This window comes from Falco naumanni, chromosome 10, assembly GCF_017639655.2.
Source record: "Falco naumanni isolate bFalNau1 chromosome 10, bFalNau1.pat, whole genome shotgun sequence".
Classification (NCBI taxonomy): domain Eukaryota; kingdom Metazoa; phylum Chordata; class Aves; order Falconiformes; family Falconidae; genus Falco; species Falco naumanni.
In genome coordinates, this window is record NC_054063.1 from 27,765,207 (window position 1) to 27,781,984 (window position 16,778).

Here is a 16,778-nt window from a genome sequence, read left to right on the forward strand (position 1 = left end):
TGACACTGTTGAAGAACAAGAATAATCCTTGTGATCATGAAATGCCACCATCCTAGAAAAGCATGCAAAGCTTACCACACCAGCGGAGGGTTGCAATGCCTTTGTGCAGAGGGATATATGTCTATGGATGCTTGCAGATACACCGCTTCCACTTCTACCAGGAAAGAGCCAACTACTGTGATACTGAGAGTTCACCCGTTATCGAAGAGATAAATCTCAGAGGGGGCTTTTCACAATAAGACACACTGCTACAAGACGGATAGGGGCTGGGCCAATGTATATAATGTTCTTAAAGGGTAGCAGGTTGTATGATCCCACCTGATGTTCTTGCACTGAGGTGCAAAATAGTGTGTGTCAGACACAGCACCCTCAAAATTACACACTTGTGCAGGGGGCTCAGAGTTGTGTTCTGCCTTTCTCAGTACGGGTGGTGGTAGTGCAGTGGAACAGCAAAGGATTTCATTGTTCTGGTTGCTTGGCAGTGGAGAAGTCCTTCTCTGGCACAGCTGCACTGCCAAGCGTATCCCCCAGAGCAGTATCCAGTGGGAGGTAAACTGGTGGCACCACAGGCTGTCCCTCCACCACACCGGCAGTTACTCACAAGAACCTGCCTATGTCCCTTCTGATGTTCATCTTTTCCACTGGACTTCTAAAATCTGAACTGCACCTACCTCCCCTTGTTAGAGATACAAATTCTGCGAACACCTGCCTGCCTTGAATTCCTTTTCTAGCAATATTATTTAGACTAGCCTTGAGCCCACACGACCACACACCTGAGTCAGAGCACGACGGCAGATGGCAGCTGTTAGGAAAGAAACATGAAGGGGTGACATCCACTCACTTGCCCAGCCAACAGTGCTAACCCACCGGCTGGGCTTAGTTTTTTAAGTGTTCTTTTAAAATCACTCAGTGCTGAGTGCTGGAATCTCTTGCAGCCACAGCCCAGCTTCTCCTGGTAACAGCAAATTCTGCAAACTTCCCAAAGTCTGACCTGGAGGCGCCCTGCCAGCGCAGCACCTCTGCTGCCTTGCCAGCACCGCGGAGCAGGGGCAGGCACAGCTCTGGCGAGCCAGCAAAGCTGCCCGAGCAACCACGGGGAGGGATCTGCAAGTGCTGCTCATCTCCAGGAGATACACATGCCTCTGCTTTACTGCTAAACCATCACACCCGATGCGCATTTCCGAAGCAGCTGGTAACAGGTACTCAAACACGAGTGGGTTCACATCAAGCGTTGCTTCCAGAGGCAAACAGCTTTAGTTTGAGTGAACCCAAAACCCCCACAAGGCTGGGAACAGGAACAGGGAGCTAATCACCACTGATGAGGGAGCTATGGGCAGCCCCGCCAAACACCTGCTTTCAGTGGCAACCTGACTTGTACCAGGACAGCAGCTGCTAGAGCACACTGCCCTTCCAGGATTGCACCGTGCTGCCTCTCAGCGAAAGGCCGTTTGCTCCGACCTCTAACGCCAAGAGAAGATGGAAGCAAAATTCACCAGGCTGTGCCACGAGCGTATCACATGTGGTCAATGTGAAGGAACACGAGAAAAGCAGAGCAAGTGCCACCCAAATGCCCTGCTGCCTGAAATGGTCTGAAACTACAGAGATGCCAACAGATTTAGTAAGATGCCAACCCAGCAAGCGAGCCACATCGTTGTGCCATCTTCCCAAAAAATCCTTCTCTGCCTTTGATATGTTAATCCAGCATAAGGCAAATTCTCCCATTAGAATATAGTCCATTCTGGTCTCCATGCAATCTGCATTATCCAGTTCAAAGTTAAATTAAAAATCCCAACCTGTGTGAATGTTGCAATCACATTATGAAATCTGTAAATCTATTTTTAATGTCTTAATGTTGCTTTAGTTGAACAGGGCAAATAGACTGCTGCATTGCATTTGCTTTACACTTTTTTTAGATTCTCATGCACTAGTTAAATATTCACTCTGCAGTGTTTGCATTTCCAGTACTGCAAGACCCTAAAATAGAAGACAAGTTTTTCCTTCCCTCTTTTGTTTTTAAAATTCCAACTATGGGCAACTTGACTTGGGGATCTCTCCAAATCAAATGTGGAGTATAAACATTGCAAGGAGAGCTGCTGAAAATGTTTCAGTGTAATACAGGTGCCAGAAAATAGGATTTAGATGCCAAATGGCTATTTGCAGTGGGTTTAGGGGGTGACAAACCAAAATATTTTATTTAATTGAAAACTTAAGACATATTAAATGTTAGCTCTGTGAGTAGCTTGTTTTTAAGAAAGAAAATACTTGAACATCATTGGAATAACTCGAGCACTGGGCCCAGCTCAGCTGTCCCTGATCAACATTTTATAGAACTTTACTTTGGGGAGTAGTTTGTGCTTTTTATTCTGATCTGGAACGGGGACTAGCTCCGAGGCACTGGAATTTTCTGCGGAACAGAACCTCTGCTTTCTGAGCAGCTCTCTTTGAAAAATCAGGGCATTAAACAGTCGAATAAACCCTGCTGCTTCCACTTGTCACCGTAGTAAAAGACGGGTGCTGTCTCTCCGCCACCTTCTCCCCCTGCAGATGTTTCCCCACTTTGTGTCGTCCATCTCTTTACTACTAGTAGTATTTCTCCACTCGCAGTTACGCCGCGCTCCCCGGCAGAGCACCGGGCTACACGCGTGTGAGAGCGAGCGCGGAGGGGGGGGCAGGACAGCGGGGACGGTGCATTTACCCCGGGGTCCGGACCGCTCAGCGCAGCCCCCTCGGCCCGAGGCAGCCGGAGCGTCACCCACCGGCTGCGACACGGGGCGCGGGGGGGCACGTGCCGGCGGGTGGCCGCGGTGACCGCGCTGGGGCCGGGCGGGGGCGGGCGGGCGGCCCGGGGGCTCACACGCTGCGGGGGGAAGGGGGAGCTCGGCCCCGGCTGCGCCACGGGGCTCCGCTACGCCCGGCCGCGCTGCCCCGGCCCCGGCGGCAGCTCCGGCAGCTCCGCGGCCGCGGCCCCGCCGCTCCCCGCGCCGCGCTGCGGGCGCCACCGCGCGGCACCGGCACCCACGGGCGGGCACCCACCGCGGGGGCACCGGCACCTACGGGCGGGCACCCACCGGACGGGCGCCCATCGCGGGGGCACCGTCCCCCACCGCGGGGGTCCCACCGCCCCCCAGCGCGACCCTCCGGCGCAGAGCGAAGGGACGCGCCGCGCGGAGCAGCCGGTGACCCGCGGGCTCGGCCGGGCACCCCGCGCCTCCGCACCTGCGGCCGCTGCCGGGGGTCCCCACGCACACGCAGGGGCTCGGGCGCGGGTGCCTGCACGGTGCTGCCCCCCCCCCCCCCCCCCCCCCCCCCCCCCGCTCGGGCACGGCGGCGGCGGGAGCCGGGAGCGCTGGTGGCCGCCCCTGCCCCGCGCAGCCGGCGGCAGCCGCTGCAGCCAGTCGGACGGGTACGTTGGGGCTGTTTGATGATTCCTCGCAGAAGGGAGCCATGCAAACCAGATGAGCTGGGAGCAGCTTACATCTCAATGGGGAAGTAAATGGCTACAGCTTAAGAGATCCAACCAGCCCAGCATGCCCGCTGCTGACCACAATTCAAATGCAAGCAGGTTCTGTGTCACTGAATTAAACAAGAGGGCTTGTTCAAATATTAGGAAAGCCAAGAAAAAACGTTCTTGGAGAAACAAATCCTGCTGTGCTGGATAAGCTCCATGGACTAACTAAGCTGGGATTCTGTCCCAGGAGTCACCAGCACCAAATAAAGTGCAAGAAACAGACACCTCATCTCATCTCTGAACTGTTGGGGCATTAATAGCCAAGGGAAACGTTTACAATAAATATTTTAGAACTAGGTAGTCTTAAGTGGCCCCCATGGCAGATCAGAATTTTACTTCCTAAGCTCGAACAGACCATGCAGTTTTAATGACTGAGTTTTCATCTGTGCTGGTGTAATTTATTGGTCTCAGATCCCAGCAGGGAAGAGGAGAGCCAGCTTCAAAGGACAGTGATGGGCTTACTTAAAATACACATAATCACATTAGGAGCGCCACATTGTCACCGATAAGGTGTAAGACCAAGCCTGACCAGCAGCTGCTGCTGGGACGGGCACTGGGTGCTGGCTCGCTGCGGGGGGAGAAGAGCACGTGCAGGTACCGGGTTGGCCTCGGCCAGTGCTAATAATCATTTCCATTCATAAGTATAAGAGAGTCAAGTATTCCCACCCCGCCATTGCCATTTAAAAAGTATCTGACCTAATTATTTCTATCCCTGTTGTGTAAATTCAGCACTTTGTCAGTCTGAATAAATGTACATTAGCCTTAACATGAGTTAAACAAGTTTAAACAATGAAGGAAGCTTTGTAAAGCTCCCTCGCTTTTTAACTTACTTGACACCACACTAAAGAGCCCGTTTAGACTAAAGAGTTCAGCACATTTTGGGACCCATTAAATACCCAGGTTGAGACTAGATATTCCCTTTTTCTTTTTTTAATTTGTCCTACCTAGTTGCTAAAGTCAGCACAATTGAGCAATAAGCTGCTTTGCATTTCTTTAGCTTTGTAGGCAAGTTGAAGAAAGCTGCATCCATGCGCTCAGTGCAGCCCTTTCCGTGCTAATACGGCAACCCCCACTTATCATTGCCAAGTGGGTCCTAAGTGATTCCTCAGAATTACTTTTAATTAAAAAAAAAGAGGAAACTCCTGGCATAAAAATGTGACTGTTAGGAAAACTCACACTGTCAAATTGGTTCTATTTTAGGCTAACAACATATTCCTTTCCAGAGCGAAGTCAGCCTTTGACTGCCCACGGAAAAGCACTCCTTGTCTTCTGTTTACAAATTACACCGTACCCTGACACGGCCGTCTTCCGTCCTCTAAACGTAATAATTAAGTCTTGAGACATCCTCAGACAGTGGGGAAATAACTTCCACGGGAGAGAAGGGAGTGAAAAATTGGCCATCCATCCAAGCTCACAGAAGGAAGAGGGAAACACCTTCTTACCAGTAACATGGAAAGGAAAGAGACTGAACATCTTGATGTTCCCCACGGTGGATACAACTCTGCTCCGTAAAACCTGCCACACGGGAAGCACGACAAGCAACTGCACAGCGAGGAGCCACGAGCCTGTCCTGACTCCGACTGCCACCAAATTCAGGATGTGGTCTGGAAGACGGGAAAAGTCTGGTGGGTGAGACAACCAGCCCTGGCTGCACAGCAAACGCAAATCAGCCCCAAAGAGCGAACAGGGCTGCAAAACCAGAGCATCCATCACCCTGACCGTTCCCGACTCCTCGCTCTCCTGACCACCGTCAAGCAAAGCGCCATCTGATTTCTGTAGGCAGCAGAAAGAAGGTGGCAAATGAGAAGGAACAAGGGAAAAACTGGGTGAAAAAAGCAGTGGTGCAGTCTGACAGATGCACACTTCTGCTAAGGGAAAGGGTTGTTGTTTTTCACCGACTTGTGCCCTTTTGAGAAAACCTCTTTGAGATGTCACAAACACTGCACAAAGGTGGAGTTCTGCTGGATGTGTTTCAAAGAGCTGGCAGGGCACACTTTAAAAAGAGAATTTCATTTTACTCAATATCATAATGAAATTGATTCTTCCCCACAAAAGATCTGCGGCCAATCTGCAAATTGAATTCTGTCACTGACCTGTAAGAGATATTTTAAACCCCATGAAGTTAAATGTTTGACAAAACCACAGCTATGAAATTGTTAGCAGCACCTCCACAGTGCTCGGGCAGCTGGATGGATATCTAGATTAAAATCCTGGTTTATAGGTAGACTTCCCATCAATTGCAGATGGATTAGGATGCCATCCCTCTTGATCATTTTGAAGATTGGTGAAGTTTAAAACACAGAAGAAAACCCAACTCACTTGTAATTTCTAGCTGTCAGGAAGGAATTATATCAGTTCCATCTTACAGAAGGAAATCTGCGCTGTCTAGCGGTAATCAGTTCCACATTTGTGAAGCCTTCCAACAAAACACTTTTTGTCTATGATTTGTATTCATCTTAGGACATACTGATTTCAGACCCTCTGTGGATTGTAACGTATAAACAGCCCTTTTATTTTTAAATGCAACTAAGAAACTATTTGGCAGGGTCACTGCAGTTCTGAATCTGGAGCAAAATACACCAACTGCAACTGGCGTCTAGGCTGCAAAGCAAGCAAGACAGGGCACTTAAAGACAATTGTGTTAGCTCAGTTTAGCTAAGAATAGGACATTAATAAGAAATATTTTAATCTAACAAGCACCATGTTTTAAATGGAACTTTAAGCTTTTTTTGGTCAATTTGATAGGCGTGTGATGATCTCATGGTGTGGAAGCTGGAGTCCAAAGCAGAGAGGTTCTGAGATTCCGATAAAATCTCCCAACCATCTTAGCAAACCACATGAATTTTCCCACTGTACGCCTCTCAAACTTTATTCCCATTAGAGAGAAGATAGTTCTGTGACTACTTCTAAAAAACCGTCAAGGGTAATAAAATTTAACAGATCCTTACAGAATGAACTCTGTCCCTTGAAGCTTCCTTTTCACTACCTACAGAGTTTCATCAGCAGGATCTCCCTAAATTCCGGTCTTTCCAGAACAGACACTACATGTTCTCCTCTTCACCTCTGCCCTCTCGACAGCCACTGAGGGCACTGCTTTTTGTCTGAAGGATTTTAGTCTGGTGTTCCAGAGATTCAGGGCTGCTACTACACCCTCAGTTGTACCAGCAACATTATAAAACTTTGTTTAATTTCAACTAAGATTCACAGATATAAACCCCTTGAAGATATGCCATTTTTAGAGGTCTTACAGAAAACAACAGCTGGAGCGACAAGCCCTCCGACAGCAATGCCCTCAGAGGGACAGGCTGCAGAGTGTGGTTGCTACCTGCCGGCAGGACGGTCAGCAGGTACAGCCCAACTGCTAGCAAAAACACACGGGAAGGGGCCACTGGTACCAGCAACGTGGCAAGGTCAGGAGATGTGCAAAGAACGGAGGTACTAGAGGTTAGGGAGTAAGGGAGGGAAGCCACCTTTTACTGCGGTGTGCAGGAGCCAGGAACCCACCTTTGGCAGCTCCAGGATGTTCGGCGCGCAATGTTCCAGGCACACAAGGTTCAGTGTTCTCTGTGAAGACAAAAAGCCACGGTGCCAGCACCTCCGGGCCTCCTCAGGATCAGCACACGGCACAGGCGAGCACAAGTCGGTTGATCAGCTGCAGCAGGGCATCACAGCTGCTCCACAGCGCCCGGGGCTACAGATGCTGTTACGGACCGTGGGGGGACAAGGGGAAAGGGCAGCTTTTGGATGTCCTGCGAAACAGTGAGAAGCATCACACTGTTTGGCATGACGAGGGAACAAAGCTGCAGTGCTGAACACTCAGAGCAGGCTGATCTCCGCTCACTCTGAATGTGTGAACACCCTCAGGTTTTCAGTTTTGGAGGTACCAATGTTGAAAGGACTGCAAGAACCTGCAAGTGTGCAGAAAGAGAGGCACTTCACAGGACTGTACACCAGGATATACAGCTTCACAGTCCCTTTTCACTAGTGCATATCTGGGCCAGGTTTCATGACCAGTATTTGATTATCAGGCTATGTGAAGGAAGTTGTTAAATTTCAGTCCAGTTTCCAGTGGGCAGGTTCACAAAAAAAAAAAAATCCCCCTATTATACAACCAACGCTAATTGGATCCTTTTTAAGCTCTTCAGAAGAGAGGCCAAGGCTTGAACATCATGGAAACAGAACTAACTGTTCTGTGAACTCCCCAGAACAGAGCCACAAGGATGCAATGCTGTGGGAGACTTATGTGGCATCTCAAAAAATATAGGTTTCAGATTCTAAGACTTCTGCAGTCTTCAACTTTCACCAACATTCAAATTCACCTACATTAAAAGAAAATTAAATTGCCCTCCCCCACAAAAAGCAAACCACAACAAAGCAAACATCCTCCAGCGAGCTATTCGCTTGAATCTATTAAAACTTGCCAAGTCAACGTTCCAGTCTCAACTGCCTAACCCAGCCTGCCAACAGAAGTGTCAGTTTTTCGCTCCTCTATTTTACATTAACAAAAGTCAATTGTGGCGATGAATTGCATCACATGCCAACAATATATCACATTCCTTCACAGCTGCTCTTTGCAAAGGGAAGGAAAAGGCCTCATCAGTCACTGACAATGCTTCTGTAAACCATAAACATTTTACGAACTCCATCCACAAAGTCAGGATGGTAAACTACCAAACAAAATCCTAATGAACTGGCATGGCACAATCAATTCCAGATAATAAACCCAAGCGTACATGAATAATCTGTACATTAACCAAATCCTGGTAGTTACAAACTTTTATTACAGATGAGCAAATCGGACTGAATAAAAAGGAGTCGCTATTATGGTCCATGAGCAGGAAAGCCTGTTATCAAGTCAGCAGGCTGGACTTTGCCCAACATATTATCAAGAGAAGGGATGCAATACTGCATATTTTGTCTTATCTTCTTTAGCAAAGTAATAGCTAAATCAAAAGCATTAAGTTTATTCCCTTTAGGATTTATAAATTATTTCAATACAAGAAAAATGCACTCCTATAAAACACTAACAGGACTTCAACATGCATTGTCAAAACAGAATCAGACTGCAAATAAAGCAGCTACTCTAGTGTATCTTCTAGTGCAGTAATTTCATTATCTGTAACTAACAAATAATAAAGGATAATAATGAAGAGGAAAAGAATACAGAACAAGGAGAACAAAGCTGATTACCAGACATGCACACAAAATGTGGCTGAGTGCTTCCTGGAAGCTCGAGTAAACCTCAAACTGTTTGATGTGATGTATAGATGCATTCACATCTTTGGAAAACAGAAATGCTTACCACCATATAAATTCTACAACAACCCAATCTTTAATTATACCTATCAAAATAATAATAAAATCCTACCAGTTTCATTCCACATGCTTGAATCGTGGAGACCACCTATGCAAATATAAACACAGCATTTGAATCTCCAACTATTGCCAATTATAAATGGGGACACTTTTAAAAATAAATTATTAAGATAATTAATCATTTTCACACACAAAGGTAACATCATGCAGTGGTTTTTAAAGCCTCCTACTTCCTGCATTTCTATTCTGGTTAATTTGTGCCACGATTATAAAAGTGTATTTTCTTTTTATAAGAGGAAGAGAGGAAGGTGAAAAGCTTCCATCCCTCCCTCTGTTCATTTAATGTAGGTATTATATTGGATTCAAATATTCAGCCACTAAATCATTGCTATGCAACATTAACATTTTAAAAGGATTCCTGCATTTGGAAAAAAGCTAAGAATTGAAGAGCCAAAGTAAAGTCCATAAAAAGTTATTCTAACACTGACAATATAAGCATTTATATATCTGTTCAACAGAACATGAAGTGTTATGGTCATATAAGAAGAGCAAGTTTTATTTAAATCAACATCACAGGGATAAAAAGCATAAATATAAACCCAAAACTAAGTGACATACTATGCTTAGCATCTTTCTGTAACAAGCAATTAACAGTCAAATAGTTGTTTGCTGTTAAGAATTTTATGTCAGAAAATAAAACGTGTACTATGGATGCTGTGAAAGAAGCACATTTCATTGCCTGCAAAGTGAAACGTTCTCGGAAGCAAACTCCAGCCTTACAGGGTTCCCCTCCACCACCGAGTTTGACTGGCACGACACTGGTGCCCAGTTGCTTCTCCCTAAAAAGCCAGTTAAGATCTGCCTGCTCCTATTTGGTCACCACCCGTTTTTCTCTCACCCTCTGCAAATGCTTCTATTTTCATGTAAGCTGCTGAATTCAAAACGACAGATTGCTCCTTAGAGATGTACACAGAACCTTACTGTTTCAGCAGAAAACCAAGGAAACTTGCACTTTTGTTCCACTGTATTCTGATCCTCTGACAAAAGAAAGAAAGCTCAGACCTGATACTTCTAACTTTAAAACACACACCCACAAAGGAACCTCCCCCCCCCCCCCCCCCCCCCCCTTTTTGGGAAACCCCCCAGCCTTACTATTGCAGGCTCATCCTTGTAGATAATGATTTACAAGTGCATACTCTTATTAAAAACGCACTACAATATGTACAAGAAGAATGTTATACAAACATTTTCATGACTATGCTTTCATATATTCCATCAAAAGGAAAATTACCTGAAATACCCACAGAACCTTTAAGAAACCTACAGTAGTTCTACTGAGGACTCAGTTAACTAGTACAAAAGAAAAGCATTATTGCTCTTTTTACTGTCAGAAAGTTTCAAAAAGTTTGGATTTCGATACTGATGTGTCGAAAATTACAGTTACAGCTGCAGCGAGTATCCATAGAAGAGGGCAGCAGGCAGATTATTCCACACTCACTCCTACCACCAGGACACTAGCTAGTGTGACTAAGAATGACAGCATCCAACTGGCGGAAGAAAAGGAAAACTTTTCTGCAAGTAACCCACCATTTGTGAATGAGGTCTGCTGATACAACATTGATGCTGGTGATCTATTTCTTACTTACCAGAAGTGTACTTAACACAAGTTCGTTAGTTATTTGTAAGTTTATAAACAACTTAAACTGAATAATTCCAGATAACATCAGATTACAACAGAAGTTCTGTATCAGAGTTGTACAGAAGAAGCCTTAGGGAAGGAAAGCAGTAATGAATGTTACAATCAGGCTAATCATTGTTTCAGAAATAGTATGCCGTGTGAGTAATCCAATTGGAACACTCTTCCTTTGAACGTTTTGCTGAGCTGTGCGATGTAAAAATAGATTTGTATGCCTCTGATTTCTCCTCACTGTCTGCAATGGATCTCTTCGTAGTAGTAGAGGCAGCCTTACTGACTTTTCCGGGTACAGATGAATTTCCATTATCTGATAGAGAAAAAGGAATAGAATGAAGCTTGAGTAACAGCTTACAATTGATGGAAGTATTTAAATAAAGACAGAAAAAAGCATTAAAAAAATAATGCGTACAGAGATAAAGTATATACATTTTTTGAGGGCTAGCACAAATACATCCCATAATTGTACTCAATACCCAACACATTCCTAACAGCAAACATATTCCTAGCTTTTAGAATTCATGCTCAAAATGCATTTAGAAATCTCAGAGAGAGAGGAATTCTTTCCTACTTGTGTAAATCCCTTGCACTGTAATTCAGTATTGACAACATTTATTCCTCTAAGTGAAAAATGGCTCGGAACTCTTTTAAGAAACAAACATGAAAGTATTCCACCACCCTGAAGTATTGTTTAGAAATTAGCCACCAAATGACAAAAGCTAAACTTGTGACATACTGTCCCCAGGGAATCCATCTCCTCCCTTTATTCTTTCAAAAAAAAAAATAAAAAAAAAATTGTCCAATAACAATGGCCTGCATAATTTTATTTTTGGGATAGGAAAATGCCCATCCCTCTGTTTCTGATACCATCTCTCTCAGTGTATTAGATCGACTGCTACAAAAAAATCCCCACCAAACCTCTCTTTCTTAACAGCTACTTAATCTTCTCCAAAGTTGAAGGACAGTATTTTAAAAAGCATGTGCCAAGCCTCTTGGGCAAAGAAATTAATACATAGAAGCCTGCAGAAACTCTACATATTTAGTTTAACTTAGGCACAATGGCATGTAAATAGTAGGGAGCCTGTCTGAAAATGCACTTAGCTGATTTCTGCATGTAGTCATAGGAATTATATGTGCAATCCTTAATCATCATAGATCAGACCCTTTTTTATTTGGAGAATGCTGCTTCTAATGCCACCAATAGTTGTCTGGAAAAAATTACCAAACACTGTATTGGAAAGAATGAATATGTATGCTGCAAGTCCAGAAACCTTAGGGTGCCATGTTCACAAATTAATTCCTGTGCTACTGGCATTCCTCAGGCCGTGGATTTTCCCTTGTTTTCCCCTCTCTCCTCTTAATCTCTTGCTGGTCAATATAACTGCTGCTATAAACCAATGACCTGACATTTCAAAAGGCTTATGTTTTCTCTTACACTCTTGGGAAAAAAAATACATAAACATTATTAGAATTACTAGATTCCTAAATATCCAAGAGCAACTATAATCACCTGGAATGAAATAGTTTTTAAAGCCTATCCTTTATAAAAACAGACTGTAGGGGGCAGGTAAGGCACTCTGATGGAAATTTTCCCATCTCACATAGTTTATCTACAGTTCATTGTTTAACTACTCTCAGATTAATCCAACAAGTTATATTGACTTTTTCTGCAGCTGTGATGTACACGATTGACTACTTCACACAGAAACCTCAGACTGACTTAAAAAATGTACCCATTCATATAGTTCTGTATGCTTCAATAGGAATTGGAGACATTAAATAAATTATCACATGACGAGACAGCACCATCCTTTGGACTAAAGGACCACCAAGTTTACTCATAGCTGCATGGTAGGTACGTCAGTACCTCCTGAAGTTATATTCCGCTACTCCCAGTGACACACAGTAAATTAAGAGCTAAAAAAATGGAGGACTAAAAGTCAAGTCATCAGCTTGGGCTATTTTAGCGTACTTCATTGAAATACACTGCCGTAACAGATTTCTCGGCCACTTGTACTTCAGGAAAACAAGTACTAATTCTCCTCACACTACCTCCTAGCCAATAAAACAGATATATCAAATGCTCAACTGTGTCACTGTGTGAGTAAGAATCTCTAATCTCATTCATTCAAGTTGCTTCCCACCAACTGAAAGCAATATCTGAATGACATAAACAAGCAAATCTGGCTTGTTTCATAGTGAAGAAAAAATGCAATGTGGTGAAAAGTGTTTATGGCTTTTATTAGATATCTGTATCTCTACAGCACTTGCCAGTCACAAGCGTGAGCAGCAAACCTGCTGGTTTAGGTATTTTGTGAAAGTATAACAAGGAGTCAGTCCCTGCTCTGTGGACTATTTACCGGGAGTATAGGACGATGGACAGCAGATGGGACAAAGGCAAACCGGGCAGAATAAGGAAAAATGGACAAACAGAAGCCCTCAAACAGTTTTGTAGGTTTTGCAGATTGTAAAGCAAATTTATTTTCTTTTGTTTTAAGAAAATATATTTTCTTCTGCTTTAGGAAAAAAATGAAATTGACTATAGTATCTTTTAAACAAGGAGAATTGTGCACACTCTTAAAGCAGTTTCCTACTCCAGCTTGGAAAGGAAGCCTTTTAGGACAGCCTTTTCAAAGAGGGTTTTTTTTGAAAAAGTGAGCCGTGACATTATAGCTCCCTTGAAGACAGGACTCGACCTTTTATTACTGAGATAAAAAACCAAGTGAGAGGGTAGCTTCTGAAAACCATGGTACAAAACAGCCAGGGAAGGATCTCTCCTATAATATTTTTTTAGAGCAGGAGTATTTGTTCATTTGCAGATTAAAGGATAAACACCAACCTGAACTTTTGGTGAAGATAATCTGCCTCTTTTCCCCAGAACTGGAGTTGATACAATCCTTTCCATTCTTAGCCTTCGACGGACCTGGACAATCTATGTAAGAAAAAATATCAAATCACGAATCTGCTTCATGACTCAGAAGGCTACACGTAAGTTGTAGCTGTGGCATTACCTTCAGTGGTGTCTTGCTGAGAAGCTGATTCTGCTGACTTACATTTCTTCGATTTCTGAAACAACACAAACAAAAATCTGGTAACATATTGAAAGGATATAAAATTCCCAACTTATATTTGATAGACACACAATTTCATTTAGTACATTTTCGTGTCTCACACAGTGGAACTCTTCCTTCCGTAATATTGATCCATGCTTCAGTATTATTTTGATATGGAAAAATACCAACGTTGGGAACACTGGAGCTACTCTGAAGAAAATCATGCAGGTTAAAACTAAACTGCTTGGATACAGTATTTTGGTTTGTATACTTTGCAGGGTGTGTGTGTGTTATCATCATTAAGATAATCTATAATGCTGCACCTACATGGCAGGACAGTAAACTGCATGACATGAAACAGGATACAGTTAACTAATCAATAAAGACATTTTTCAATAAAAATTTAAGAATAATACCGCATCTCATACCCACTTAATTTTATTTACTTAATCCCTGCTGGGTAACTTTCAAGAACTGGGCCCTTTGTTGTAGGATTGCTGAGGACGATGTAAACAGTTAATCAAAATTTTTTAAAGCATATGTGGACCAGATTTTCCAAGTTAATTTATGTTTTTCCAGATTAAGAAACACAAAAAACCCCCAAACAACAGCAATAAGAATCCCATTACTGGCTTTGATTATATAAATGCCAAGCTGAAAAAGATGTATTAAAACAGTCATTGGTGTTACTATCACAAAAGATGACTCTGTATACATTCAGAGTGGTGTATGTATTCCAGGAAAGCAACGCAAGCTCGAAGAAAACAAATATATTTATATATGTTATAAAAATTAAAGAGAACCCATGCTGTCAAGCGCGTGATTAACGCTCGAGGAAAAAAAATGCTGTCCCGCATGTTGCTGCACAGCTTAGCCAGGAGGTGGCGGCAGAGGGCTACTATCCCAAAGCAATGCTGCCCTAGTGTCCTCCCTGAGACCAAACACCTCTGCAGGGTGCTTCCACCTTGGTTACTGTAGGTGGATTTACACAGGAAAGTTACTTGCCCGTATCTGGCCTCTGAATTATGAGATTCTGTAAATATATGTATGCATATTAGTATACATAACAAATATTTGTTATACGTATTTCATTACGGGCACATATGACATAGTTGAGCTTGAATAGTTTTTTACATTAGTGCTAGCTGAATCTTCCTTATGTTTTGTCTCGTGGGTATGAAGAAAAGGAGTTTGTGCCTCCTGCTCCAAATACAGGAGGTCCACTTGAACTGCTTCTAGCTGAAGAAGGAACTAAGGGACAGGTCTGAACAGCAGTGCCAACAGACCCCAGACTAGAAACTCTCTTCTGATGCTGGGACTGGAGCTCGGGGATCTCAGACTGGAGCAAATGGTGCCAGTGACAGCAGAGAAGACTGGTTCTAGCTGCAAGAAGATCAGCTTGATGCAGCAAGGCAAGGCAGTATTGCAAAAAACCATCATAACCTGAGGATGAAATGGATGCTTGCTGAGACATTTGCAAATACTGCACCTGCCTGTAATCTAAGTCCACTAAACAAACAAACAATATTTGCATATTCACCCAAGCCACATAGAGGCCAAAGACCAAAGCATCGCTTCCTTTTGCCTGCCACCACGAGCAACTGCTGGCACCATAAGAGACAGAGCTGCCCAGCATGCTTAGGTACTTCTTTGTTGTGCAGAAGCTGGGGACAGCACCAGCATTCAATTATTCAAAATTATTTGAACCAAAGCTATAGGTTCTTTGTTAGGGTCACCTTCCTAATGAAAATTGAGTGCAATCAACCACTGCTTTTGGGGCTGATTACTCATCTACTGAGAATCACAATATTCTATCATCTAATTATCTGTAAAATTCTTTCAAACATTTAATTACAAAGTACTGGGAAAATAAAATGAAGAAACCCAAACAAAACACGCCTAAAGAGACAGCATGGGATTTACAGCATTGCTCTGAAGTCAGAAGCCATAGGACACTACGTGCAGAGGCTATGAACAGAGAGGAAAGAGAGCAACAGGATTCCTACGGGTAACCATCCTTTCGCTGTACTGCCCAGGCCAATGATGCTGTACTGGTGCAGGTGAATGAAGACCTTATGGTAAGTAATCAGAGTAATCATAAGCTCACTGGTAAAGTAAAAAAGCATTTGTTTCAAAACAATCTACAAAAACGTTTGTATGCCATCTAATCCTACAGGCAGACAATATCAAGTGCAGCAACAGGGGTGAGATGATCAACCTCCATCGAAAGTCTCAGTTGCTGCAAGTGTCCGACAACGATGATTCATGCTCTTTGAGTGTCAGCTAAATCTGTCTGCACTCTGGACTGAGTCAACAGTAAAGCTTTTGCTTGCTTTGTCATCCTCAATAATAGCAATGCCAATTCAGAAAAAAACCAGCAATGCTGAAAAAAGTGCCATATGCAGAACTGCAATTTGACTGTACAGTACTGCAGAGCAACTACTACTCACAGAGCAGCAGTACGCGGTACTGTGACGACTGCAATGATTTACTTCCATGGCACTTTGCCTGGCCAGATAAAAAATAATAAAATATGTGACCTCAACAGTATGGTGGGAATTAGCATCACCAGTAATCACTCAGGGCTGTAAGAAGCACACAACGTAACAAAATTTCCAAACAGCAGTCTTACACCAATACCGTGTTTCTGACAGTGGCCAGAGTTCACTTGGGAGATCAAAAGAATAATAACCTGCCATCAGGAACTACCATGTGAAATACAGGGAAGGTTTTGCTCGTTACTGGAATTAACTAACAAAAGTTCTTTGTTTCAAGAAAAACCTCAAGTATTGCTGGCACACTGTCCATTTTACCCACAGGATTGAATTCTGTGACTTCCAGAGGACTACGCACTTCCTGCTAGTCAAAAGAAAGTTTCAGTACATACAACTTCAATATGCTATTAGCAAAAATATGCACACAATCTCATCACTTTTAGAAGCAGCACTGAAATACAGCACAGCTTACTGAGTAAATCCTTCTGTCTGCATAAAGACTAGCAGAGAAAGCTATGCAATCTAAGAGTATGTTGCATTACAGACAAGAATTCTTTCAGTTTTGTTTTAAACAATGTATAAAAATACTACCTTTTCTAATTTACTTTTAAGTCTTCTATCCTCCATCCTTTTCTTCAATACTTCCACATCTTCTTTATTACCATTAAGGACAATCACATCTTCCTCTTGAAAGGGAACACCACACTTCAAGG

General features: G+C 43.4%; 1 protein-coding gene across 2 annotated transcripts in view; it reads right to left on the reverse strand.

Moving 5' to 3' along the window:
* Positions 1 to 9,364: 9,364 nt before the first annotated feature.
* Positions 9,365 to 16,778, reverse strand: part of RTF2 (replication termination factor 2) — a 28,809-nt gene continuing 21,395 nt past the window's right edge. The window contains exons 6-9 of one of the 2 annotated variants that reach the window (XM_040609794.1): positions 16,657 to 16,770; positions 13,529 to 13,583; positions 13,357 to 13,449; positions 9,365 to 10,827 (exon numbers count right to left, since the gene is read on the reverse strand). In XM_040609794.1, the coding sequence (XP_040465728.1) occupies positions 10,643 to 10,827; positions 13,357 to 13,449; positions 13,529 to 13,583; positions 16,657 to 16,770 (447 nt within the window). In that variant the 3' untranslated portion in view covers positions 9,365 to 10,642. The remainder of the gene's footprint in view (positions 10,828 to 13,356; positions 13,450 to 13,528; positions 13,584 to 16,656; positions 16,771 to 16,778) is intronic. The other variant, XM_040609795.1, reaches the window with a different exon arrangement.